At 35.9% G+C, this 26959-nt stretch overlaps 1 protein-coding gene across 3 annotated transcripts in view; it reads left to right on the top strand.

Annotated features, from left to right (window-relative positions):
• The window catches only part of PRKCD (protein kinase C delta), a 79251-nt gene extending 54265 nt beyond the window's left edge, over positions 1–24986 (top strand). For all 3 annotated transcript variants that reach the window (XM_058168616.1, XM_058168615.1, XM_058168614.1), the window contains exons 8-18: positions 943–1072; positions 1463–1563; positions 3160–3256; positions 5005–5126; positions 10088–10261; positions 11051–11142; positions 17908–17970; positions 18858–18996; positions 20178–20366; positions 22862–22990; positions 24063–24986. In XM_058168616.1, the coding sequence (XP_058024599.1) occupies positions 943–1072; positions 1463–1563; positions 3160–3256; positions 5005–5126; positions 10088–10261; positions 11051–11142; positions 17908–17970; positions 18858–18996; positions 20178–20366; positions 22862–22990; positions 24063–24221 (1395 nt within the window). In that variant the 3' untranslated portion in view covers positions 24222–24986. The remainder of the gene's footprint in view (positions 1–942; positions 1073–1462; positions 1564–3159; positions 3257–5004; positions 5127–10087; positions 10262–11050; positions 11143–17907; positions 17971–18857; positions 18997–20177; positions 20367–22861; positions 22991–24062) is intronic.
• Positions 24987–26959: the final 1973 nt, after the last annotated feature.

The raw sequence follows: 26959 nt of genomic DNA, 5'->3' as shown, positions 1-26959 counted from the left end.
ACAGGGACTGTCAAGTCATTCATTTTGGCTCTGTTTGAAATAGGTAAAAACATGAGCAAAATACTTAATGCAATTCTCTAAACTAAATTTGCTAAAGTATTTATTTATCAATATGCCATGGCAAGAAGAATTTTAAAGTACTTCTAAGCAATTTAATAATGAAACATAAGAATAAAAACCAATGAGGTGGGGATCATAGACCACAAAAATGGATTAAAATGTTAATGAAAGATCTGGATTTTATTTTATTTTTTAAAAAGTCACCATGCACAAAAAGAAAATACATGAAAGATTCTGCTGTATAAGCATGAATTCAGGTAGCACCGCATTCTCAAGAATGCTCTTGTGGCTGCTGGGATTTAGGTCTTGCAATAATCTTTTACTCCAAACTGAAATCTAGACAGCAGCAAGTGGATAGAATATGCTTGAAATTATTTATTAAATTACCAAATTTTGTTTCCCTGATATGGAGCCTATATTCTGCAATTTTTAAAAATTCTGTGGAATTGATCAGATGTATTGCTCTTTTGCCAACATCTCTTCCCCACACTTGCCACCTGAAAATATATGAAGTTGTGATTTTTAGGATGCCCCATATTTTCAAAGAAGCCCAACTCTGAAAGCTCATTGAAATAAATTACTGAAAGTTCCTTTTGATTTCAGAAGGATTTAAACACATAGAAGTTTAACATTGAAAAAATGTTAGCATAGCATAGTGGACAGAACAATAACGAAATGTTTTGATAAATGTATTGTTTGTGTAGGCTGTAAACTATTTTTTCAAATAAATTTAAGAGATTTATTTAACTGACTGTGATAAATGTACATCAGTTTTTCAGCAGTTACATAACTGTTTAATTAGATTTGGCATTGAAAACTTGGTTATCATGAGAGGAAAAGGATTGTTGTTTATCTTTTGTTCTAATATAAATGTATCTTCAGTTTCAGAAGGAGCGTTTTCATATTGATATGCCTCACAGGTTCAAAGTTTATAATTATATGAGCCCTACTTTCTGCGACCATTGCGGTAGTCTTCTCTGGGGACTAGTAAAACAAGGATTAAAATGTGAAGGTACAGTCTTTATTTTCAATCATTAAAGGTTTAAAATAGAAAGCAACAAAAAAGGATCTGTGAAAGGCAGGATACAAATCAGATTAATAAATACATTTTCTGGAATATGAAATATGTATGATTGTATTAGACTAGACAACCTGCAGCAGTATTTACAACTAAAAATACACAAATAATCTCAAAACCTTTTGTGGAGGCTGGGGGTCGTTCAGCAAGTTCTTTTTTTTTTTTAATACCGAGAGTAGAAACAGAAAGATTGTATATTTGGGTTCAAGTTAAAGAACTCAACAAGGTAATCACCTCCAGTTTATCATTGGTAAAAATACTAGATTGTTGATATGCTTACAAGTTGTTCGTTACTTTTTATCAGTAATAATCTCTTTTCTTTAGAGTGTGGAATGAATGTGCACCATAAATGTCAAAAGAAAGTAGCAAATCTATGTGGAATCAATCAGAAATTATTGGCAGAAGCCTTAAATCAAGTTAGTCAGGTATGTATTATTCCCTCACATGTACATTTAAAATTATAAATACATCTAATTTTGAATTTCAAATTATAATGCTATATTATAAATGTTTCTTACATGTTAATCTTTTTTTTCAAGTTTTCTTTTTATTTTACAGTATATCCATATCAATGTGTGAACAGTGTGGCATCCGGGTATCATACATTATAGTAGAAATAAGAATAGTGCTATTAATCATATTTGTTACATTCCTCAACCTTATGTAGTTCTAGTATCAATACACATATTTGTATTAAATTATAGACTTTCATTATTTCATTATTCAATGTTTCAATATGTTATTCCAATGCCAATCACAATATTGTTTAAACATACGTAATAATATCATCATTCAATTTCTAATCTTCCCTCTTATTACTTTTATCTTATTGTATAAAAATGTATATACTAATTCCCCCTCTCTCTTATTTCTATCTCCATTCTAACTTTTAATCATGCCACCATTATGTTTAAGAACAAATCCTTTCTATCCGTCATCTCTTGCCCATTTTAAAGCTTTAATTGTTCGTTTTTTAACTTGCCTCCCATATTCCTCTCTTGGATCTTTATCCCTTTCTGCATCTACATCCTGAGTATTCATTTTAAACATTTCTCCCATATCTAGCTTTTAAAATATTTACCCCTGCCCCTGTCTCCCTTTCAAAAATACCTTCCTGCATCTCCGGTTCCCTTTTTAAATCTCTTAAAATGTGTTCCCCTTGGTTTATTTCATCAGTCATTGTTGTTTTTGTTATTGTCTCCTTTTTGTCATCTTGTTTTGTTTGCTGGTAATCTGTTCCGCTTTTTCATCTGCTCTTTCAATTGGCTGTTCCTTTTCCTGGGCATCTTGATCACTCATTGTCCTTTGTATAATATTTTCCAGTTTTTCAACAGTTTGAAATTACAACAGCCTAGGAAAACACTTCTGGCCATTGTAAAATGTTGAGCCAACATCCTGCAGTCACATGACTGCATTTGGGATGCTCGGCAATCAACTTGCATTTATAATCACTTGTGGCATCCCATAGTCATGTGAGTGCAATTTGAGACATTTTTTGCTTGTTTCCATCATTCAGGAGAATGGTTTTACTTTGCTACTACATGATTCACTTAAAACAACATAAAATAGACTTATGGCATGTGATTCACATTAAGTGGCATTCACATTAAGTGAATCACATGCCGTAAATCCATATTATGTTGTTTTAAAAACTTCTGTAGAAAAATAGATCTGGTCCAGTGGGTGCCTCAATTTATAACACAACTTAGGACCAAAATTCTGATCCCAAATGTGGACATAAGCTGAGGATTATCTGTAAAGAAGACTATATGAAATATATAAAGGTCAGCTGAGGCTTTAGCAGTAATGAATTTAAATTCATCTTACGTACACTGAATCTCTTCTGAAATCTGTAAATAATTGGTTGTATAATATTTAATATGAGTATTCTTATTCACACATTATTATTTTAAAAAAACCTTCTACATGCAAGTACATCTTGTATGAATAGGAAATTTGTTATTTCTCGCTCATAAAAATATGTTGATACTAAAATAATTGAAATATATATTTCTTTCCAGAAGTCTACTAGAAAATCTGATTCAGGGTCAGTAGAAAGTGTTGGAATTTATCAGGATTTTGACAAGAAGCCTAAAGGTTTTCGTGTAGATATGACAGGTAAAAAGAAATTGCTTCTTTTCATTCTGAATAGCCCCTTCTGTGTAGATACTATTTTTCCATCAACCAGAATGGCCTTTTCTGTTCAGACTTGCATTCTGTGAAATTCCAGTACTGGTTTTAATTCAACTAGATAAATTGATATCTTCTGAAGATACAATTCCACCAGTCATGGGCTCAGCTTTATATGTTGCATTGTATTTTACATTGTAGAATTTATATTTTAATGTTATTCACTCCCTGGAGGTGCACAGCATGACAGACAATTTAGAAATATTTAAATATATATAACAAACTCAGTTTTGTTAGATATTTTTGTTATATATATATTTTTGTTATATATATTTGTTATATAGGGATGCAATGGCTCAGTGGCTGAGACGTTGAACTTGTCGATCGAAAGGTCGGCGGTTCAGCGGTTCGAATCCCTGGTGCCGTGTAACGGGGTGAGCTCCCGTTACTTGTCCTGGCTTTTGCCAACCTAGCAGTTCAAAAGCACATAAAAAATGCAAGTAGAAAAATAGAGACCATCTTTGGTGGAAAGGTAACAGCGTTCTGTGCACCTTTGGCATTTAGTCATGCCGGCCACATGACCATGGAGACATCTTCGGACAGTGCTGGCTCTTCAGCTTTGAAACGGAGATGAGCACTGCCCCCTAGAGTCGGGAATGACTAGCACCTGTGTGCGAGGGGAACTTTTACCTTTACCTTTTTAACAAACTCAGTACAAGAATCCAATCAATATTTTGTATGTTTTTTTTAAAAAAAAATGAATCCACCTTAAAATAGCAGCATATGTATAATTTTTTATTTTAAAAATAATTTTATTAATTTATTTGGAAGTAATTTTATAAGTATATGAAGCGCCAATAATTTTTTTATAACTATTCTGCATCAGAACAGATCAGTTCAATTGCTGTGTTTTTAAACTTGAATTGATTTTGGTTTAATACCTTTACAGATAGATTGTGCTGCACTTTTATCCAAGAATTAGTGTGGCTTTGTAAGACATCTCTGCCAAAGGCTAGTCAGCTTAATTGAAGTCTTGTGGGATTGGATAAAAAATTATAAGAATCTTCTTTGTTAGAACATTATTTTGGCTTTAGACTTTCTCCCATCTTGTCTCTCTCCCACCTGGGCTTGTCTGGAAGATGTCCCAGGCAGCAGTCAGGGGTGCCAACTCTTCTGCCATGTTGATATTATGCAAATGCTAGTGTGAATTGCAAGGGAGTTTTGTTGTATAGACCAAAGAATCTAAAGAGTGTTAGGTTAGAGGATAAGACAGGAAACTGGTATAAACTGGGTTGATGGCTTTATTTCTAGTTTATTCTTGTGGGTGGTGTTTTTGCTAGAGTGCAGGTATTGTTGCAATTGCAATATTGCAATTGCTACATGTTATGTAAATAGAAGGATGGCATAATGAAATCTAGGTAAAATTGTTCCTGCCTCTCAAGGTGCCCTATATTAAATAAAAGAAGATCAAATCACACATTTTGTCAACACTTAAAACTTCAGGTAAAAATGCACAACTCACTAAACTTATAATTGGTTTAGAGACATATGCATATAAACCATGAGTGCACAGGATATTTCTGAAATATTATCACTTCTTAATTATAGTTTCAAAAATGCACACACATATACTTGTACTAGTAATAGTGGAAGCTACACAGAATATCTTATGAGTTGTAAGTGCTGTGCAAAATATTTAAATGAAATAGCAAAAACTATTCATTTTGTCTTTCAAGATAATTGTGAATATGATAAGCTGTGGGAGGGAAGATCATCCTCACGACTATCCACTAGGAGAAAATTCAACATAGATAGTTTTACATTCCATAAGGTTCTTGGAAAAGGAAGCTTTGGAAAGGTAAGTTGAAGATGCATTGTTTTTAAAGTATCTATTTTCTATATAGAATGTTTAATTACTAGCTGTCTATTTACATTAATGTGAAAATATTTTGTTATTTTGGATTAATATAATATAACATAATAACAGAGTTGGAAGGGACCTTGGAGGTCTTCTAGTCCAACCCCCTGCCCAGGCAGGAAACCCTCCACCATTTCAGACAAATGGCTATCCAACATTTTCTTTAAAATTTCCAGTGTTGGAGCATTTACAACTTCTGGAGGCAACTTGTTTCACTTATTGATTGTTCTAACTGTCAGGAAATTTCTCCTTAGTTCTAAGTTGTGTCTCTCCTTGATTAGTTTCCACCCATTGCTTCTTGTTCTACACTCAGGTGCTTTGGAGAATAGTTTGACTCCCTCTTCTTTGTGGCAACCCCTGAGATATTGGAACACTGCTATCATGTCTCCCCTAATCCTTCTTTTCATTAAACTAGACATACACAGTTCCTGCAACCGTTCTTCATATGTTTTAGTCTCCAGTCCCCTAATCATCTTTGTTGCTCTTCTCTGCACTCTTTCTAGAGTCTCAACATCTTTTTTACATCATGACGACCAAAACTGAATGCAATATTCTAAGTGTGGCCTTACCAAGGCATTATAAAGTGGTATTAACACTTCACGTGATCTTGATTCTATCCCTCTGTTTATGCAGCCCAGAACTGTGTTGGCTTTTTTGGCAGCTGCTGCACACTGTTGGCTCATATGCAAATGGTTGTCCACTAGGACTCCAAGATCCCTCTCACAGTTACTACTATTGAGCAAGGTACCACATATACGGTACCTGTGCATTTTGTTTTTGTTTTTTTTGCCTAAAAGTAGAACCTTACTTTTTTCACTGTTGAATTTCATTTTGCTAGATAGCGCCCAATGTTCAAGTGTGTCAAGATCCTTCTGTATCTTGAGCCTATCTTCTGGAGTGTTGGCTATTCCTGCTAGCTTGGTGTCATCTGCAAATTTGATCAGTTCCCCATCTATCCCCTTGTCCAAGTCATTGATGAAAATGTTGAAGAGTACTGGGCCCAAAACAGAACCTTGGGGTACTCCACTGCATACTTCCCTCCATGTGGATGTAGTTCCATTGAGGACCACACGTTGAGTGCGGTTGATCAGCCAGTTACGAATCCATCTGGTGGTGGTGCTGTCTAACCCACATTTTTTCTACTTTATCTAGTAGTAGGTTATGATCTACTTTATCAAATGCTTTACTGAAGTCCAAGTAAATTATATCAACTGGTCCACTAATTATTTAATTGCATATGCAGATGCCTATTTAAATTCTTTATTTTTATTTTTCTTACCTATAGACTGTAAACCACTGATGATGTGGCGTATTTGAAACTGATCAGTGATAGAACTGATCAGCCCTTTGTACATAAAAAACAGCATTCAGCATTCAGAACAAACATGTATTAATTTCCAATGCAAGTTTCAGTTGAAAGTTTCTAGTATGAATTTCCTCGGCTAGAATTTTAGTAAATATGATTCTGTTCAATCGCTATAAGAAATGTCTTTCAAAGTTTTGGTATATAACTACCATACAATGAGATATCAGCTTTGTCTTGAAGTGGATGTTTTACTTCATGCAATTTATTTTACATAGAAAAATTTCAAATGTATAAAACTTCCATTTCACTACTTTTGTCCAGTTTGATGGAACTTCATATATCTGGGAAAATTCTGTTCTTTAACCCATCAGCTAACAAAAAGTCCTTTTCTGTAGTGTTGCTTTGAAATGCGGTTTCTTAGAAATAAAGCTTAAATACACATTCTGCAATTTTGAGCCTTGCTAAAAATGACTTTATTCATTAAAGATCTCCTATAAATAAACTACTTATGACTATTTGTACATTATTTTATTGTTTTTGGATGTGCAAGAATTTGGCAGAATAAACTCAGCTTGGGGGTGGGTAGTATTCTAAAACATTGCAGGAAACCACCTAGAATGCCTGTCATCTTGTCCATGAATCTCACAGGGCTAAGGGGATTTCTGACATGTCCCTAGTTGTTGCGACCAACCAGACAGAGTCAATAGACTTCATAAAAATAATAGTTCAATAGAGCTTAACTCCATGACTATCTGACATGTAAAAAATTTTTTGTAATGCCACTGAAATAGTTGTTATTGCCTTATCTCAATCTTTTTTTTCCAATTATCAGTCTATTCTATAGCCCTGGATTTATTGGGAACCTCTAATTGGACATCCTATTTAGCTTTCTGAGATCAGAGAGAATTTTTTTTTTATTGAAAAAGTTTTACAAAGGTTTCCCCCCCATACATCCCCTCCTCCCCCCAACCCTAACCCTTTCCCTCCCTCCTCCCTCCTTCCCCCATCCCCTCCCTGCCCCCCCAACTTCCCAGAGCAAATACAGGGTATCGTATCTAACAATCATAAACTAAAATATGCTAATTAAAATAAACTCCCATCCATCTTCTTGAACCTCAACTCCCCTTTTCCATAAAAAAGAAGAAAAAGGAAAATATTAATACTAATACAATTACATTCTATTCATTTAAAAGCTATTATGCTGATAATTCTACCTTTTCATCTAAGTCCATTAAGTTTAAAGTCCAATCTTCTGTAATAAACAATATCCCATCTTCCAGTGTTGTAATATCAAAAATTATATTCAATATACCTTATAATCCATCAAATTTGTATATCCATCATACATAATAATAAATATCATCTTTTTATATATAAATTTAACATTTACCTCATATTCTTCCCCATATTCCCCACACTATAAATTTCTAAACATTTTACACCCCATTTATCATACAATCCATAACTAATTATAATTCTTATCCCTACAAAATATTACACTATCAAAAGATTTCAATATATCTTATATTCCCTCAAATTTATATATCCATCATACCCTGAAAACTTTTATACTATCTAGTTTAACTATCCTTGCTAAAAGTAAATATGACTTATTCTTTTTACTTTTTATATTCAAAAATATCCCTTATAATTTACCCTATCCCATGAAAGGAAAGTCTTTTCATTTGAAAATATTACTTCTTTATTCCTTGCTCTTTACGTTTAATAGTTACAATCATACTTTGATTCTCCCCTGCGGCTTTCTGTGTTTCTTCTCCCAAATTTACAGCCCCAATTTTAGGTTGTATTTGCTTTGCTTCCTTTTCCCCTTTTTTAACCATTCCCACCTCTCCTTCCATCTTAACTTCTAACAATGGCAAACTTCAAACCTTCAATACTTTAGTATAAAAATCTCTTGCTTTAAAAACCGTATTAAGACAATATTTCCCTCCCTTATAGTTTACTGTTAATTCAGCTGGTACATTCAATCTATACTGTATCTGGAGATTTCTAAGCGGATCCACCAAAAAAGCATATTCTTTTCTATCTCTTAACATTTTAGAAGTAATTTCTTTCAATACCAATACCTCTTGTCCCAATATTTGAAATTTGTTTTTATAAGAAACTTGTGAAATTTCATTCCTAATCTTCCTAGATGTAAAATAAATTACTACATCTCTTGGCAAATGTCTCTGCTTTGCAACCCATGAATTAATATGGTACATTTTTTCAATTTGGATTTCAAAGTCCACTGGTTTCTGTCCAATCAACTGTGCAAAAGCCTCTGCAAAAATCTTTTTTAAATCCTCTCATTTATTTTCTTTCAGACCTCTTACTCTCAATGCAAATTCCATAACTCTGTATTGCAATAAAACCCGCTCTTCTTCTGCTCTCTCCGCCTTGATCTGGAGCACGTCTATTTTATTTTTTAAGTCTAAATTAACTTGATTAATTTCTTCAACTCTATCATCCAATTGCTTTATATTCTCCACCTTGGTCTGAAACTCCTCTATTTTGCTTTTTAAGTTCAAATTAACTTGATCAATCTCTTCCACTTTTTCATCCAATTGTTTTATATATTCAACCAGAGTCTTAATTGCTGCCATCACTTCTTCTCTTATCTCTTCATTCTCAGCTGCAACCAAATCTTTGATTTTCAATATTTTCTCCTCAATTTCCTTAATTTTTTTATCCCGAACAGAAATTTGAGCCTTCAGAAATTCCTTCAGCTCCTCTTGTAATTTATGTAGTTGAAATAATGGGGCTCCAACTTCCTTGAAGACAGCAGGCTGTATTTGTACAGAAGCCATCTTACTTTGATTTTATAATTTGGAACAAAGTCAAATCTTTTCGTAAACACAGTATTTAAGTTGAATAAGTCAATTGTATAATCCTTCCAGCTTTCACTTTATAGTTTCTTCATATAAATGTAAAATCCAGCAAGTTTAAGCAAAGTTATAAACGGTAACAGTGTTAATAAGCACCTCTTTGACTTTCATGCCCATTATACTCAGACGCCATTTCCTTTCTTCTCAAATGGAATCCACACATGGGGTTGATGTCTGGTACTTATATCTACCTTGCCTCCTGACATTGCTCTGTCTGGTTAAGTCAAAAAACCATTTAAACTCAATATTGATCGCAGATGTGGTCACAGCGTTTTGCTCTGCCAAAAAAAGACAGGCATCCTGGATCCAGAGCTCTTCGAGTTCCCAAGGGAGCTATTCCCTTCAAGCCTCCAGGATCATTCCTGGTGCTTTTGGGGGAGCTCTACCTCCACCCGATCGCTCACCTTTCCCTCTTCACCCGGGGGAAAGTTTTCCAGGCTGCTAGACAGCTGATTTTCGCTGTCTTAGCGGCTCTACGCGATCCAGGGCTGGTGGTCTAAAAAGACCATCCTCAACGACCAACAGAGCCACCAGAAGTCAGAGGGAATCATTTTGATGTTGCCACCTAGTTAGTGACATCAAGTACAATTACCAATTACTCAAGGACTGGATAATCCCAGTAGCATAACAAAAAGACAATTTCAGGAATTTAATATTTGGAAAAGCTCCTGCACATAACTACATTCTATCTATCTTCCACTTCACAGGTGCTACTGGCTGAGCTTAAGGGGAAGAATGAATTTTTTGCAGTAAAAGCTTTGAAAAAAGATGTGGTACTTATTGATGATGATGTGGAGTGTACCATGGTGGAAAAGCGGGTCTTAGCACTTGCATGGGAAAACCCGTTTCTTACACATCTTTATTGCACTTTTCAGACTAAGGTACAGTGCAATATTTAATTATCTTTTGATAATATGATATGATAGATATTGATAATGTATTGGAGGCTTGTTTGATGAATAATATAATTTAGTTAAGACAGAAATGCAGAATTTAAGATTCCCTGAGAGTACATGCACCCTCTAAAAGTTATAAGTGTGGCATCCAGAGACTCACATATATTTCTGTTGAATTGTGCAGTTTAAAGTAACACAAAGGGAAAAGTAAATGTATGATTGGGAAAGGATGCATATTTATATTTGTTTTAATTATGTATAATTATAAATAGATAATGTCAAGTTAATTTTTTTGCTTTGGGCCTTATTCATATTTTCAGCAGTATCTCTATATATCTATATGTCTCTGTGTATAAGTTATATCCATAACTTTTAATAATCACAATATAGAGCTAAATAGAAGAACATTATCTTCAGCTTGGATCTCAAATTAGGTTTGGGCAACATATTCTCAGGCCACCTCCCTCAACCTGCATGCTAATGGTGTTCTCTTCAAGAAATTTGGGTAGTGAGAGCTACAGCTCCTTTGTTTGGAATTTCATGTCAGCTCAAAGCTTTTGTTTTGAGTTGCTGTTAACTGTTCTGAGCTATAAAAATTAATGGGGACTGTGTGTGTGTTCCAATTAAAAAAAATATGTGTCTGACACTACTGTGAAGATTTTCAGCAAGATATTTTCACCATATCTGATTGGACTCACTTGAAAAACTATATGCTCATGCTGCAGCTGCAGTTCTGTCAGAGGACTAATATTTTCTTCTCTTATTTGTAAATAGGAACATTTGTTCTTTGTTATGGAATTCCTCAATGGTGGAGATCTAATGTTCCACATACAGGACAAAGGTCGTTTTGATCTTTTCAGAGCTACGTAAGTTCTAACAGCATAATGTGGAGTTTGGGATTTGAAGGAAGGCAGATTTAAGAAATATACAAGCCCAAGTGTTTAAGATGTATGAAGGAGAAACTTAATTAAATAGATAAGGAGTATGCTACTTTCTATACCTATATAAAATAATATAGTCTATTAATCTCAAAGATTCTTTCTGGATCAGAACAATGACTAGTGTTCCTAGTGACAAATCAGATGGTTCTTCAAAATCTAGGCATAGACATATGCTTAACAATTATTATGAAAAGCTCATATTCTTCAGAAGTTGGTGTTGAGAGACATGTTGCTTCTAATCCTAGAAGTAACACATATATCATAAATATCTTCTAGACAACTACTGGATATATTTTTTTCCATTTTATGATAATTAAAATAGTCATTTAAACATAGCCAGGACAGCGAGTAATGGCTATTATAACTGTACTCGAGGGCAGGGGTCTCCAACCTTGACAACTTTAAGCCTGGTGGACTTCAACTCCCAGCTTTGCTGGCTGGGGAATTCTTGGAGTTGAAGTTCTCCAGGCTTAAAGTTGCCAAGGTTGGAGACCCCTGCTACGGTCATGGGTGACAGAAATAAAAGACAAATGCAGAAAAAAAGTTTCATATGCTCATTGCACTCTGCTCAGATCTATTCTAGACTAAAGTGGCTTAGAAATACCAGTAATAAAATAATAAATAAAAAAATACAGAATAGAAAAAAAATACAGGTAGAGAAAGGGAGGAGAAATCACAGCATATATTAAACAAATCAACAGCTGTTTAGAAATCCCAATGAATGATTTTGGCAGTATTGTATTATTGTAGTATCTGGTTACAATGCTGAAGAATGGTTTAAAAACACATTGGATTCTGTCAGTGCCTGTTAAATCAAAAAGCTGTAAATGATGCTTGCCAGAAGTAAACTTCAGTAACGGAAGATTTTATTTAACCTAATGTTCTATCAAGCCTGGTCTTTCCAGGACATTCATTTCTTGACTTGCTGACAACTATGTTCTTTAGAAGATTAGACCCAAGAGGAGCACCTATCCTTGATTTGTAACATTAACAGGAGGAGGGAAATAATGAAATAATTAGACTCATGATTTCTGTACCTATATCTATATTTTATCTTTACTAAAATTTTAAAGAAGCAAGATAAAAACTAACAAAAAAATCAATATTTTGATTTTAATGAATAGTGAAAATCTAAGGGAAAGAAGGGCAAACATAAGTGATGGAAAGAGTGATACCCCATCATGAAGAGTAGCCCAGAATTATAGAAATAATATTAGAAAGCTCGAACATTTTTAATTACCCAATTTTTTTAAAAAAAATCAGGACACTTACTACTTACGTATGGATTCTGGTAGGCTGTGGACTTATTTTACCTTAAGCAGAGTATTAATTACCAAGCTAGTTATTTGTGGCCTGGAAAGCAGGTCTGTCAAGTAGAGAGTCAGACTGGTGTAGCAGTTAAGGTGCTAGAGACAAGGAAGTTCTTTTTTCCCCATCAAGACCCTGACAGATTTCCGGCACACAATTAAGATTTCCTTGGTGGGGAAGGACAAGCTGGTTATCATCAACCTAATGATGTTATCTGACTCTCTGCGGCAGATATCTTCTCTCATTGGGGTGCCTGAGGGCTCAACCTCTCCTCCCCGTAACTAATGACTGGAATAGCCTGCTCAAGAAATAAGCAGAACTATTGCAAAGTTCCTCACCCTTGCAGGTGACCCAGAAAAATGTCAGACTTAGTGTGTACCAACAGGAAATGATATTGTGTGAGCTTAGTGGGACAGAATCAGCAAATAATCTTTTGGAGAGAGCAATTGCCACATTGGACAAAGCCATGCCTGGCCCAAAACAAGAGCCTTTGTCTCTTTACTTTCAGGAAAAGTCAATAAGGGAGCGGAAGTTGGGGAAGACAACAAAAGCCCTTGGGGATGGGAAAGGGTGCAACCTACTCCTTCTAAAAACTATTTCCAGTATTGGCTGCTAGTCCACAAGGTTTCTTTAAGGTGGTATTTTCAAAGCACACAAAGCAGGGCAGCTTTTTCCAGCTACTTTCCTCCTGTGGTGATAAGCTGTAAATGCTGTAAATGAAAGACCCAGCAGGATTGGAGAGCTTCCCATCAGGGTCACTGAAGGCTAGCTAGATTGTCTTAAGGAAGGATTTCCACATGGGTAAACCATTTTAAAGATTCCACCCCACTCATAAAATGAAAAAGTAGACACTTGGTTTGGACTGTGGTTGGAAACATCTGATATCTCTCAGTGCAGTTGCAAACTTCTTCTGTAGAGAAAGTAGAAGGTGAAAGGGGAAGTACTTGAGATAAAGAATAAAGTAACATTCGAGAGAAGTTGTGTATCTTTGCAAAATCAGCAAAACGTTTCCTTTGTCAGAAACTAAATATTCAAAAAAAAAAGGATCACAATAATTTCTACAAGTCTATGTCAGTTTTTTACTGTACTGGACACATTATCTCAAGAGTCATTGGAGCCTAATTCATACAAACAAAGTATAAGTTGTTGTAACAGTACATTCTCATATTTTGACATGTTTGTGTAGATGTGTGAAACATAACAAAAAGAATTCAGCTTGAAGAATATTGATTTACCTAAATTGTTTATACCTTTTTCGTATCATGAGAACAAAGTAATGTATATAATAAACTAATAAGATGGAAAGTTTCCTAAACTAGGCAGAAACCAGAAATTTAAAACCTTTTCATTTTTAAAATGAAACTTATATTAAAACATGTAAGTGCCTGAACGAACAAAACCTTTTCCTGTCACTGAAGATTTTCAGTCACCAGGTAGAATTGTCTGGAGTCATGGCAACTGGACTTGTTTTCTTGTTGGTTTGAGACATTTCACTGCTTATCCGCTTTTTCAGCCTGAACAAGTTGGTATGGGGAATCTGAGAGAGTCTTTGGAATGTACTAACTCCTAAAATTCTTAGGGGGTGTTCTGCACCAACTTCAGGCCAAAGCGCATGGCAATATGTCGAGAAAGATTCTCAGTCATCCAGGCAGAATTGCCTGGAAGTTCAGTCATGGAAGAAGGACTTATTCTTACTCCCAAACCAACAAGCAAATACGTCCAGTTGCTACGGCTCAACTTCCAGACAAATTCCTTTGTTATTTTTTATGCCCAGGACTCCCTCCACCCACCCCACCAGAGATATTCTTTCATGCTACTGAGAAGCACCTGGTTCTTCATCAAATGGCCTGTTTCCCCCACCCACTTAAGACTCAGGTCGACTGAAAGAGAGCATCATTCACAGCCACCTCTTCTTCAGTCTTCCTGAGAATAAGAGACTCCCCATAGTGTAGGCTGAAATGCTGTGCAAGCAAATGTGCTTTGGAAGGGCCAGTGGATTTATTTGAAAGAGCTCCGAAAGTGTTAGAATTGTCAGCTGATAATGTTTCTTTAAGGTGGTATTTTTAAAATGCACTAAGCAGGGCAGCTATTCCCATTGATTACCCTCCAGATGTGTTGGGCTGGAACTTCTGCAAAGCAGAGAAGATATAGTTGTTAACTTGTGCAGAAAAAACTAGCGTGGAATAGGGGTTAAGGTATTGGGCTAGGAGTGGGGAGATTCAAGCCCAAGTCCACATTCAGCACGAAAGCTGCCTGGGTGAATCAGCCCAACCTACTTCACACGGTTATTGCTGTAGGGAAAAATTGTAGGAAGTAGAAATCTAAGAAAGAAATGTGGTGGAAACTTTCCTCAGGTTTGCATCTTCACTGCTAATATAAGCTGCAGAAAAAAAACCCATTAGGTTTTATATATAACATTATGTAAAATTTAATAAAAGGAAAGATTGTTACGAGATCTTTCAATTTGGCTATTAAATTCTCTGCATAATAGAGGAAGGAAGTCTTTTGTTCTGAGAAACTTATTAGAAGCAGGATTATTGAAAGAAAGGTTTAAATTATTACCCACAGTTCTAGCAAGCTTTCGATATTTTCACAAAGTCTCTAGGCTAGCATTCCTGAATCCCACAGCATTAATCAGACCTATTCATCATAATGCAAGCTTTGTTTCTCTCTCTGCAGCATTGCCAGTTCTAATCCAATCCATTAACACATTTGTAAATTGTTCCATTCTTTTTGTCAAACATGTCCACAATTAGGGCTTTTTAAATTGCCAATAAAGCTTACAATGAAGTTACTAATAGGGCAGGTTTTACTTAATAATAAAGTTTACTTAAATACATTATGATTCTAAGTAAAACCTCCAAATCAAATATGGGCTCTGCCATATTACTTTAGACTCAGGCCAAGCATTTTGGTTGGTCGAAACATTTCTGGACTATTAAGAAATGAAGACAAGTTTGGATAGGCACTAGATAGAAGCTGGGAGATTGGAAGTTCTAGTCCCATCTTCAGCCTAATATCAACTGAGGAATTTGGGCCATTCATGCTCCCTCAGTTCTGGGAAGAAGGCAATGGCAAGCCACTGCTGAAAAAACTTCCACAAATTCCACAAACGAACCAGCAATGACTATGATGATTTAACTCATATAGATTTCACAGAAGACAATGTTGGTAAAGCTCTTCACAACTTAAAACCATCGCTTTCTATTGGACCTGATGGACTATGTGCATATTTCTTAAAAAAACTTTCCATTAATATAGCTGAACCCCTAAGTATTATCTTTGATAAAGCTTTCACTACCAGTTCTCTTCCCAAACTATGGTCACTAGCCACAGTCATCCCCATCTTCAAAAAAGGAGACCCCAGCTTAGTCGAAAACTACAGACCGATCTCCCTTTGCTGCGTCACCTGCAAAGTCATGGAATCTATCATCAACCAATCCATTACCTCACACTTAGAAACTAACAACCTACTCTCCAACAAACAATTTGGTTTCAGGAAAAAGTTATCATGTAACTTACAACTTCTCCACTGCAAAAACATATGGACTTCAAATCTAGATCAAGGCAAATCAATAGATGCAATCTACATAGACTTCTGCAAAGCTTTTGACTCTCCTTAAACTAACATCCTATGGCATCTCAGGACCCCTCCACAAATGGATATCTGCTTTTCTGTCTAACAGACAACAAGTGGTCAAAAATGGCAATGCTTTATCAAATTCTGTTTCTGTCAAGGGGCGCGTTCCTCAAGGCAGCGTCCTTGGACCAACACTCTTTATTCTATACATTAATGATCTTTGTGACCATATCTCAAGTAATTGTGTTCTCTTTGCTGACGATGTCAAACTATTTAACACCACAGACAACACTTCTATCATTCAAAACGACCTTGACCATCTAACCGCTTGGTCTAAAAATTGGCAGCTCCAAATTTCAACCAGCAAATGCTCAGTCTTACATATAGGAAAAAAGAACTCTAAAACTAAGTACATACTAGATGGACATTACCTTACAGACGACCCCCATCCCGTTAAAGACCTTGGAGTTTTCATGTCAAATGATCTAAGTGCCAAAGCCCACTGCAACTACATAGCAAAAAAAGCTCTAAGAGTTGTAAACCTAATTTTGCGTAGCTTCTTTTCCAAAAACACCACACTACTAACCAGAGCATATAAAACATTTGCTAGACCAATTCTAGAATACAGCTCACCTGTTTGGAACCCTCACCACATCTCTGACATCAATACAATTGAGCGTGTCCAGAAATATTTTACAAGAAGAGTTCTCCATTCCTCTGAAAACAACAAAATACCTTATCCCACCAGACTTGAAATCCTAGGCTTAGAAAACTTGGAACTCCGTCGCCTTGGACAAGACCTAAGTTTAACTCACAGAATCATCTATTGTAATGTCCTTCCTGTCAAAGACTACTTCAGCTTTAATTGCAATAATACAAGGGCAACCAATAGATTTAAACTTAATGTAAACCGCTTTAATCTAGATTGCAGAAAATATGACTTCTGCAACAGAATCATCAGTGCTTGGAATACTTTACCTGACTCTGTGGTCTCTTCCCATAATCCTAAAAGCTTTAACCAAAAACTTTCTACTATTGACCTCACCCCATTCCTAAGAGGACCATAAGGGGCGTGCATAAGCGCACAAACGTGCCTACCGTTCCTGTCCTATTGTTTTTCTTTTCTTCTTCCTATATATGTTTATATGTGTATATACTATATAATCTTTTTGTATGATGTTGTGACAAAATAAATAAAATAAATAAAATAAAACTTCAGGGACTAGTTCAAGCGGTGATCAAGACTCAGCACTGACTTAAAAGGAACAAAGAATGAAAGAGGAAAAAATAAAATTCCTGAGGAAAAAATAAAATAATAGTGGTATATCCCAGCACATTTCCTTTTCAGGCCATGCAAACTTTTTTTTATGAATTAGAAATGCTGGTTTAACACTCTTTAATTAAAAAATGTTCAAAGATAGTGTTAAACAACCCTATCTTCTGTGTTAAAACAAACACTTGTAGGTAAGAAAAACTGCTTTTTAGCTGTGCAAAGCAAAAGGCTTGAATAGGATGGGAGCTGAAAAGGAGAAATGATTGTCTGAAGCCAGATTAGATGGGACGGTTTTAATTATGGAAGCATAGTAATAGCCTGATTCAATTGGGAAGGCAATTTGAAGAAGCCATGTCAAGTAGATTCTAACATTAAGCTGATGGGGAAAGGTTTTTAAAAATGACTGGAAATGTAGCTAATACATTGTTAAAAGGATGTTATTGATATGTTATGATATTATATAATTAATATAATTATTAACGCAATATAAGACTTTACATTGTTTGAGAATGTTTTTGCTTAATTTCAGGTTTTATGGTGCTGAAATAGTGTGTGGCTTGCAGTTTCTTCACAGTAAAGGCATTATTTATAGGTGGGTGATTTGTTGATCTTAACAAGAGTCTCATAAAATATTTTAACCATTATGCCTTACTGAGGAATTGGTGGGATCTGTGATTGATACAATGTGATATATGTCACAAGGAATTGTTTGCTGTTAAAATTTTGATTCTATTCCAGAGGTGTTTAAAAGGGCAATTCGGAAAACCCTTGAGAACAATCTGTAATTATTTTCTTACATTTATCTCATTGGCAAGATGGATAAAGCTATTATTTACATTACATAGAAGAGTCTTTGTTTCACATTCTTAATTGCCAGGCACTTAGCCCCAAGACTGTAGTACTTTATCTTTACTAGAATGGCAAAGGAGATGGTTCACATTTCAGCTTATATTAAATTGGACTGACCTTCTCTTAAAAGCACAATTTCCATTTATACTGAGGATCTAGAAAGTAGCTTTGCTCTCAACCTGACTTAATCAGAGAAACCTTGCTGGCTGACAAAATTAAAGAAACAGTCATGCTAGGCTCTTTTTAGTTTCAAAAATAGGCTTTGGTTTTTACATTGAGAACCTCTACTTATTCTATCAGGAAAGTGGCTGCTGAGTTCAGGTTTTAAGTCAGGATCAGCAGAATTTGGAATTTGAACCCTTTGGATTTTTACAGGATGATAATATCTCCAGAAGTGACAGGGGCGATGTTTTTCAGTTCTTTAGAATTACCATAGCTTGTTTTCAAGATATTAAGAGTGGTAATACTGCTGAAATTAAGGTATTTTTCTGACAGATTTTGATGGTATGAGGGTGCTACAGAGGTATAGATAGTCTGGAAGCTGTTTTAAGTGAGTCAGTTATGTAAAATGGATATTTTAGGTAAATATTGATTATTTTAATTCTTTGATGGATTTTTTTTTCCATACAGGGATCTCAAATTAGACAATGTGATGCTTGATAAAGAAGGCCATATCAAAATAGCTGATTTTGGGATGTGTAAAGAAAATGTATTTGGAGAAAACAAGGCAACAACATTCTGTGGTACTCCAGATTATATAGCCCCTGAAGTAAGGCATGCACATGTACTCATCTGAGTATTTAGAAATATTTCTCTACATGGGTGTGGTATTATATACTGTACGACTTCTACTGCAGATGTAGGTGGTTACAAACTTTAGAGTGTTTTCTTTTTTATGGTCACGGAGCATGAAATGATATCTGCTCTGAAAATATTTACAGTTTGTATTCAGTTAGAATAAATTTGATCTGTTTTTATAAAGTCTAAGATTCATATTTCTATCCCTATTTGTATTTGGCAAAATGACAGGGAAATCAGTAGCTCAGTGATGAGCATTACATTTGAGCCGAATAATATTTAATTTTGAAATAAGTTTATTGAAATAAGACAGTTTTTGTTGTATCTCGTTCGCTTTCCCCGCGGCCGGGCCCGTCTTATCTTCTTCCGAACGCTGAGGAATGTCCTAGCATGCCTCCAGGCCCCAGCCCTGGCTCCATGCCCAGACAGGCTGAGGAAGAAGAAGTGCTTCCAGCCCCCAGCCCTGGCTCCATGCCCAGGCAAACGGAGCAACTAGACCCCTCCCCCTCCCCCACAGCATGTGAGCCTGAGGAAGGTCAATTACCAACAGCTGGAGATTGGAGTGACCCTCACTTCAGGAGAATAGATAGGCGGCATCAACAGAAGGAAGGGAGGGGCAGGCCTGGATAAGTGCTGAGTCATGGAGCCACACCCCATGGCCTATATAAAGGATCTGCTTTCTGGCATTCTCTGAGTCAGGCAAAGTCTACCTTATCTTGCTGAAGTCACTTCCTGGTCTCCTGCCTGCCTTGAGAACTTTGCTAGGACTTTGACAGAGCTGCAGAGGCATGCCTGATTCGGATTTCCCTGACCCGGCCGTCAGCGAAGGAGTGGGACACGACAGTTTTTATTCACTGTGTTGCAGCTACAATTAGCCTCAGTTAATCAGGATCTAGGTGTAACTATATACTTCAGTTTAAAAGAGAAGCAAAATGCTTAGGACTATTCTATTCAAGAGAAAAGAATAAATCCATATCTTGCTGTAGCATATTTCTAGCATGTTGGCCACATTTTAATTCAGTTATCACATCAGAGGATGAGCCTACTATTGCTGATCCTTCTATTACGGAGTGGAAAAACCACATACAGATATACATATATGAGGTCTTTGGCTGCATTTCATGTTTGTGTCTTTTCCTATATTTGCCACAGATCCTGCAAGGCCTGAAATATACATTTTCTGTAGACTGGTGGTCATTTGGAGTTTTGTTGTATGAGATGCTGATTGGACAATCTCCTTTCCATGGTGATGATGAAGATGAGTTATTTGAATCAATACGAGTAGATACTCCTCATTACCCACGTTGGATTACCAAGGAATCCAAGGATATTCTGGAAAAGGTATACATTGGCTAAGAGTAATGTATACTTTCTATATAGAAAAATGAAAAATATTGGGAGTATTAGAATTTAACAATCTAATACACTAAAATAGCTGTTAATGGTACTTTTACACGAAAAATTAAGTTATCCTTCCTCCTATCCAAATTGTGTTAATGTGTATGAAACAGCCAAATATAGGACTGCAGTCTTGGTGTTGCTTCTACTTATTGTACAATCATATGCAGTTCAATTTATGAGCTGTACCTGAAGTTAGGACTGCCCCTGCAGTCACACACATAACATTTGGGCACTGACAACAATCACAGGGACACTACAGCTGCTCCCACCCGCTATCTTCCTCCCCATCTCACCTTCTTGGGTCCCTTGGGACTACCTGCCACCTGACTCAGTCCCCAGAAGCTTGGGCCTGCTCCCCACCCCACTAAATCCCATACTCTTGGGCTTGTCTCCCTCCCCGCCCCATCACACCTTGCTTCACTTATTTTTTCAGAAAATTGCCTTTGGGAAGGAGAAATGGCTGATCCACCATGCAGCCTTCCTTGAAGTGGGTGGCATTTGGGGAGTAGCTGCAATTTGCAAATTGTAAGAATTGCAGCATCTTCCAAAATGGCATCTGCTTCCAGGACGGCACAACATAGCCTCTGTATACAAAGATTGCATGGCAGATCAGCCACTTCTCTTTCCAAAGGCGATCTTGGAGATTGGGAAAGAAATGGCTGATCTGCCACAAGGCCTTCCTATACACAGGTTGGGTTGGGTTGGGTTGGGTTGTGCTGTCCTTGAAGCAGGTGCCATTTTGGAAGAGGGTGCCATTTTGGAGGGAGGACTATTGGCCAAATGTGGCTTCTTGGTAACTGCTAGACCCCAATTATGACACAGAGACAAGGAAGATCACTTGATTTAGGATTTAATTTTAGTATTTCTTTTAAAAAGGTTTCTCTTTGTTATTGATTTCAAGAGAGAGAACAAAGGGAGAAATCACACCTTTCCTTTTATAGTTTGCACAATAAAAAAGTACTAAAGAACATTTTGATTGGTTAAGGAAAAGTTATCTGTCCAGTTTAATCAGAATAATGTATAATAGGTGATCAATAAGTATTGAATAAAGCATTGTATTCTGAATAAAATTAAAAAAACATTCGCAAGAGAAAGAAATCAGAATAGTATGACTAAGATACATTCTCAACACTTTCCAATGCTGGGTTTGAAAAATTGTTTTGTTCATGGAGGCTTGAGAACAGCTGAAAATAAAGCTATGTTATCTGCAATGTATCAAGGGTTTTCCTGCCCTCCTGGTTTCTAAAAGGGAGGCTTTTCTTGAAGATTAAGGTTTATTTCAATTATTAGCAATACATTTGAAAAAGACAATTTTAAAATACAAAAAAACCCATGTTAGTTAGCTACTGCAAAACCTTTATTGAAAGTATTACAAAGTCCATCGTATGTGGCCTTCAGGACCAAGGCATGACAGGAGGAGGAGACGACCCAAGGTTGTGCGCCCTAGTCGGGTGGGAACAGTGGTAGGATTCAAATAATTTAACAACCAGTTCTCTACCCTAATGATTTCTTCCAACAACCAGTTCACCAAACTGCTAAGAAAGTTAACAACCGGTTCTCCCGAAGTGGTGCGAACTGGCTGAATCCCACCACTGGGTGGGAAGCAGAGCACAGGGTACTTTGTCTTGTGAGGCCTTGGGAGGCCTGGATCAAGCTGCATGTGGGATGGGGAGATGCTATAATGTGGGCCTGAACCTGCACTTGGCCTCCCTGAGCTTCTCTTTCTCATGGGGCACTGCTTGACTTGCACGGTCACTTAACAACTGCAATGGGGAGAGCGGGGTTTGTGGTCATAAAGCAAGGTGATCACATGCACACCTCGCTTAATGACTGCCACAATTTATGGCCTTAATTCTGGGTTCAATTATAGTCATAAATCAAGGATTGCTTGTAATTTGTTGTTTCAAAGGCAAGGACATCATTGCAAACTTGTGGAGAAGTGCACAATCTATAAAGGGCCTGATTTCTGTTTTACATTCTAATAAATTCACTTTAAAAATGTGGACCAGATAAATTATTCCCAGTCCTAATCCGAATGCCATTCTTCTTGGCCAAAAGATTTACATTAGACATAACGCACCATCTCTGAGGCAAAAAGAGAATAGATGATTCCATTGAGAGGAGTAAATGAGAAAGCATTTCTTATAACTAATTTCCCTTTCCAGAATATCGGAATTAACAGTAACTAAAATTAGAGGCTTTAGCTCTGTAGCTTGCTAGCTGCTAGTTTCAGTAACTTACCTAAATTGAAGTAGAGGAAATCCCTAAACTATAATTCCCAGAACTGGCAGCCAGCACAATGAGGGATGCTGAATTTGGCAACTTCTGGAAGAATACAGGTTCTCTGCTCTTGGTCAAAATAGCTATTAAAAATGTATTTTTTTTCCAGAAGTAGTTTGTCTCATTAACCAAATGAATACTTTCATATGTTGTAGCTATTTGAAAGAGATTCAACAAAGCGATTGGGAATAACTGGAAACATCAGAGATCACCATTTTTTCAAAGCAATTAATTGGACAACACTAGAAAAGAGAGAAATGGAACCTCCTTTCAAACCAAAAGTGGTATGTAGCCTTAACATCTATTCCACACACTCGAAAGCATGGAACTCTGATGCTTTCATCCTTTGTCTTCTCATTGAAGCGAGATCTAAAGGCACAACACATGGAATCCCTTTAGCGGAACAAATACATTTTTCTTGTTTCCATCTCACTTGTGCATATACAGGTAGCTCTTGACTTATGGCCACAATTGGCCCTGGAATTTTGATCATAAGTCGTTGCAGTTGTAGATTGAGTCACCACATAACTAGACTTGATTTTATGATCATTTTTATGATGGCTGTTAAGCTACTCACTATAGCTCTTAAGCAAATAATGAGATTGTGGGTCCAAACCCAGTTTATTGAATAGGCATTTTTTGACAGAAAATAGCAAAAACGTGATCTTGTGACCATGGAATGCTGTAACTAGTTATAAATGCAAGCCAGTTGCCAAACACCTGAAATGTAATTATGTGACTATAGAGGTGATGGGGCAGTCATAAATTTGAGGACTTTTTTCAAATCCATTGTAATTTTGAATGGTCTTTAAGAAATCAGTTGTAAGTTGATAATTAACTTTATTTACCTGTAACTAATAGTAACATAATAGAATAGAATAGAATAGAATAGAATAGAATTTTTTTATTGGCCAAGTGTGATTGGACACACAAGGAATTTGTAATAGTATTTAATTTGCATATTTTTTTAAAAAACTAATTTTGTTTGAAATATCTCCAGCATTTTAAAAAATATCAAAAACCCTGAACAATGTGAAATCCAGTAAATAACCAAGTTTTGAGCTGTAGATTTATCACATAATTAGGCATCAGTTCATGCTAGAGTTTGTACTCAATTGTTTAAACATTCTTGGTCTACCTATTTTTCTTGTCACAGCTTCCCTGAAGAAAAGTCTATAAAATAGGTAGAATTGATCATGGCCACTCAGCAGAATGGCCAGAGTTGTTTTGAGAGGGCAGAAAGACCATCAGCAATTGACACTCCATGGATTTGAGGCCCCTCAAATAGAGGCCCTAACAATCTTGGCAGTGTAGGTCATTTCAGCTATTTTTAATTGCTTCTGTTCTTCTTTACAGAAATCAGCAAGTGATTATAACAACTTTGACAGAGAGTTTTTGAGTGAGAAACCTCGATTATCACACAGCGACAAAAACCTAATAGATTCTATGGATCAGTCAGCATTTGCTGGTTTTTCATTCATCAACCCTAAATTTGAGCGAATTCTAGAGAAATAATTAAATCGAACTCTGAGGAACAGCCCTAATGAAAGCTTTCCAACTCTTCATATGGAATGTGACTGAAAGACATTCACCTCGTTGTGACCATCTGTGTAGTGATCAATACTTCTGCTAATTCTTTAGCAACTGGCACAAACTTTGTCTTGTAAGACTGAAGTATCCTTGTGAATTATGTAATTTTTCTCTGTAGCCGGGAAAATGTAGATGTATGTGTGTTATTATTTGAATGTAGTTATTTCTTTGGACAATGCGTATTGCGGGTGCGCTTTATTTTGCTTAAGAGGGGAGATATTGATTATGAAGATAACTTTTAAATACAATGAGACAGCTAACACATTAATTCTCATCAAGTAAAATGGCTTGACAATCTATTTAATGAAATCTGGGCTTCAAATATTGGTATTTTTAATAAGTCCCATCGGTTAATACGGCTTCCTGTAACGTGTATTCTTCCTTAAAATTTTATTTTCTTTTAGTGCCTCGATAAAGATTTATTAAAAATCATGAAATAGAATTTTAAAATGCCCTTTTTTAGTTTGCTTCCACAATATGTAATTACATTCATTGATTATAATAAAGTGTTTGGTGGCACCTTAAAAATACACATTTGCCATTGAATAACCATCTGTAGTTGCTGGGAATTAGGCAGTATATAAATTTAATAGATAGATAAATAAAGACTACCCCAAAGTATATATACTTGCTAATTTTAATGGTTTGCAAAACTAAACTTGCATCTACAATCTAAAATTCACGATGGAAGAAATCATATAACAGTCAGTTTCTTCTGACTGTTACTTCTAAACAGATATATGCACCCTTTTCCAAAGATACAGAATGAAAGATAATGGAGCAAAGAAAATAAGCCTGGCAAATGAACCTTGAGTTGATTTGAGAACAATTGAAGTATTATTTTGATTTTGGAAGAGAAAAAAAAAAGAGCAACCCCAAAGCACAAAACTTGAGTTTTGCAGGTGCATTTTAGCAACAAAAAATGGAAATAATTATATTAAGCTTCTGAGAGACAAAATGTATTTCTTGGAAACTCCTTACAATGTGCACAGACTGAACAAGTTTAGCCTCATGAATATTTTGATGCCATTGGACATGACCTACAGACAGCACCTACCAATTGTCCATTAGGCTGTCCATTAGTGTAGGCCAATATAAGTTGTGCCATCGCCCTTGGTGAGATTGTTATCTGGTTTCTATAGGAATATTTGAATGTAGTTATTTTCTTTGGACAATGCGTGTGGTGCGCTTTATTTTGCTTAAGAGGGGAGATATTGATTATGAAGATAACTTTTAAATACAATGAGACAGCTAACACATTAATTCTCATCAAGTAAAATGGCTTGACAATCTATTTAATGAAATCTGGGCTTCAAATATTGGTATTTTTAATAAGTCCCATCGGTTAATACGGCTTCCTGTAACGTGTATTCTTCCTTAAAATTTTATTTTCTTTTAGTGCCTCGATAAAGATTTATTAAAAATCATGAAATAGAATTTTAAAATGCCCTTTTTTAGTTTGCTTCCACAATATGTAATTACATTCATTGATTATAATAAAGTGTTTGGTGGCACCTTAAAAATACACATTTGCCATTGAATAACCATCTGTAGTTGCTGGGAATTAGGCAGTATATAAATTTAATAGATAGATAAATAAAGACTACCCCAAAGTATATATACTTGCTAATTTTAATGGTTTGCAAAACTAAACTTGCATCTACAATCTAAAATTCACGATGGAAGAAATCCCATATAACAGTCAGTTTCTTCTGACTGTTACTTCTAAACAGATATATGCACCCTTTTCCAAAGATACAGAATGAAAGATAATGGAGCAAAGAAAATAAGCCTGGCAAATGAACCTTGAGTTGATTTGAGAACAATTGAAGTATTATTTTGATTTTGGAAGAGAAAAAAAAAAGAGCAACCCCAAAGCACAAAACTTGAGTTTTGCAGGTGCATTTTAGCAACAAAAAATGGAAATAATTATATTAAGCTTCTGAGAGACAAAATGTGTATTTCTTGGAAACTCCTTACAATGTGCACAGACTGAACAAGTTTAGCCTCATGAATATTTTGATGCCATTGGACATGACCTACAGACAGCACCTACCAATTGTCCATTAGGCTGTCCATTAGTGTAGGCCAATATAAGTTGTGCCATCGCCCTTGGTGAGATTGTTATCTGGTTTCTATAGGAATATTTAAATGTGCAGTTTGTTATGACAAGGCTTTTTTTTTACTTTATAACAAAATGTTTTTAGTAGAGACAATGGTAACATGTTATAGAACAGTTGAAACTTGAAGACTGAGAATTGTTTTTTCTTATTCTTGAAAGACTTGATGACACTTAAAATGTAAATAAATGTGGTCTGTTGTTCTCTCACTTTACCTGACTTTTACATCTTGTATCTAAGTTACTGTCTCAACTTTTCAAACATATATAGTACTAGCTGGATACCTGTGCTTCACTACGAAACTATGTGATCGGGCTTGATAAATCGACACTTACAGCTTGAAAATTAATGAGTTACGATTGGCCTCTCCTCTCCCCTTCTCTCCATCAGCCTTGCCCCACAGAAGCCTCCCCTATCCTATCCCCTGGTTGCTGCTGTGAAAGTAAAACTGAAAGTGAAACTCCTGTCCTCTGCTTGTGTTTTGCATTTGGAACAGATTTCTTTTCCGGTGGGGAGGAGGAGTAAAACTCTTTAGCATCAGAG

Source organism: Ahaetulla prasina, chromosome 2 (genome assembly GCF_028640845.1).
Source record: "Ahaetulla prasina isolate Xishuangbanna chromosome 2, ASM2864084v1, whole genome shotgun sequence".
Taxonomy (NCBI): Eukaryota; Metazoa; Chordata; class Lepidosauria; order Squamata; family Colubridae; genus Ahaetulla; species Ahaetulla prasina.
The sequence above is the reverse complement of the archived record's forward strand: the minus strand, read 5'-3'. Positions and strand labels throughout refer to the sequence as shown.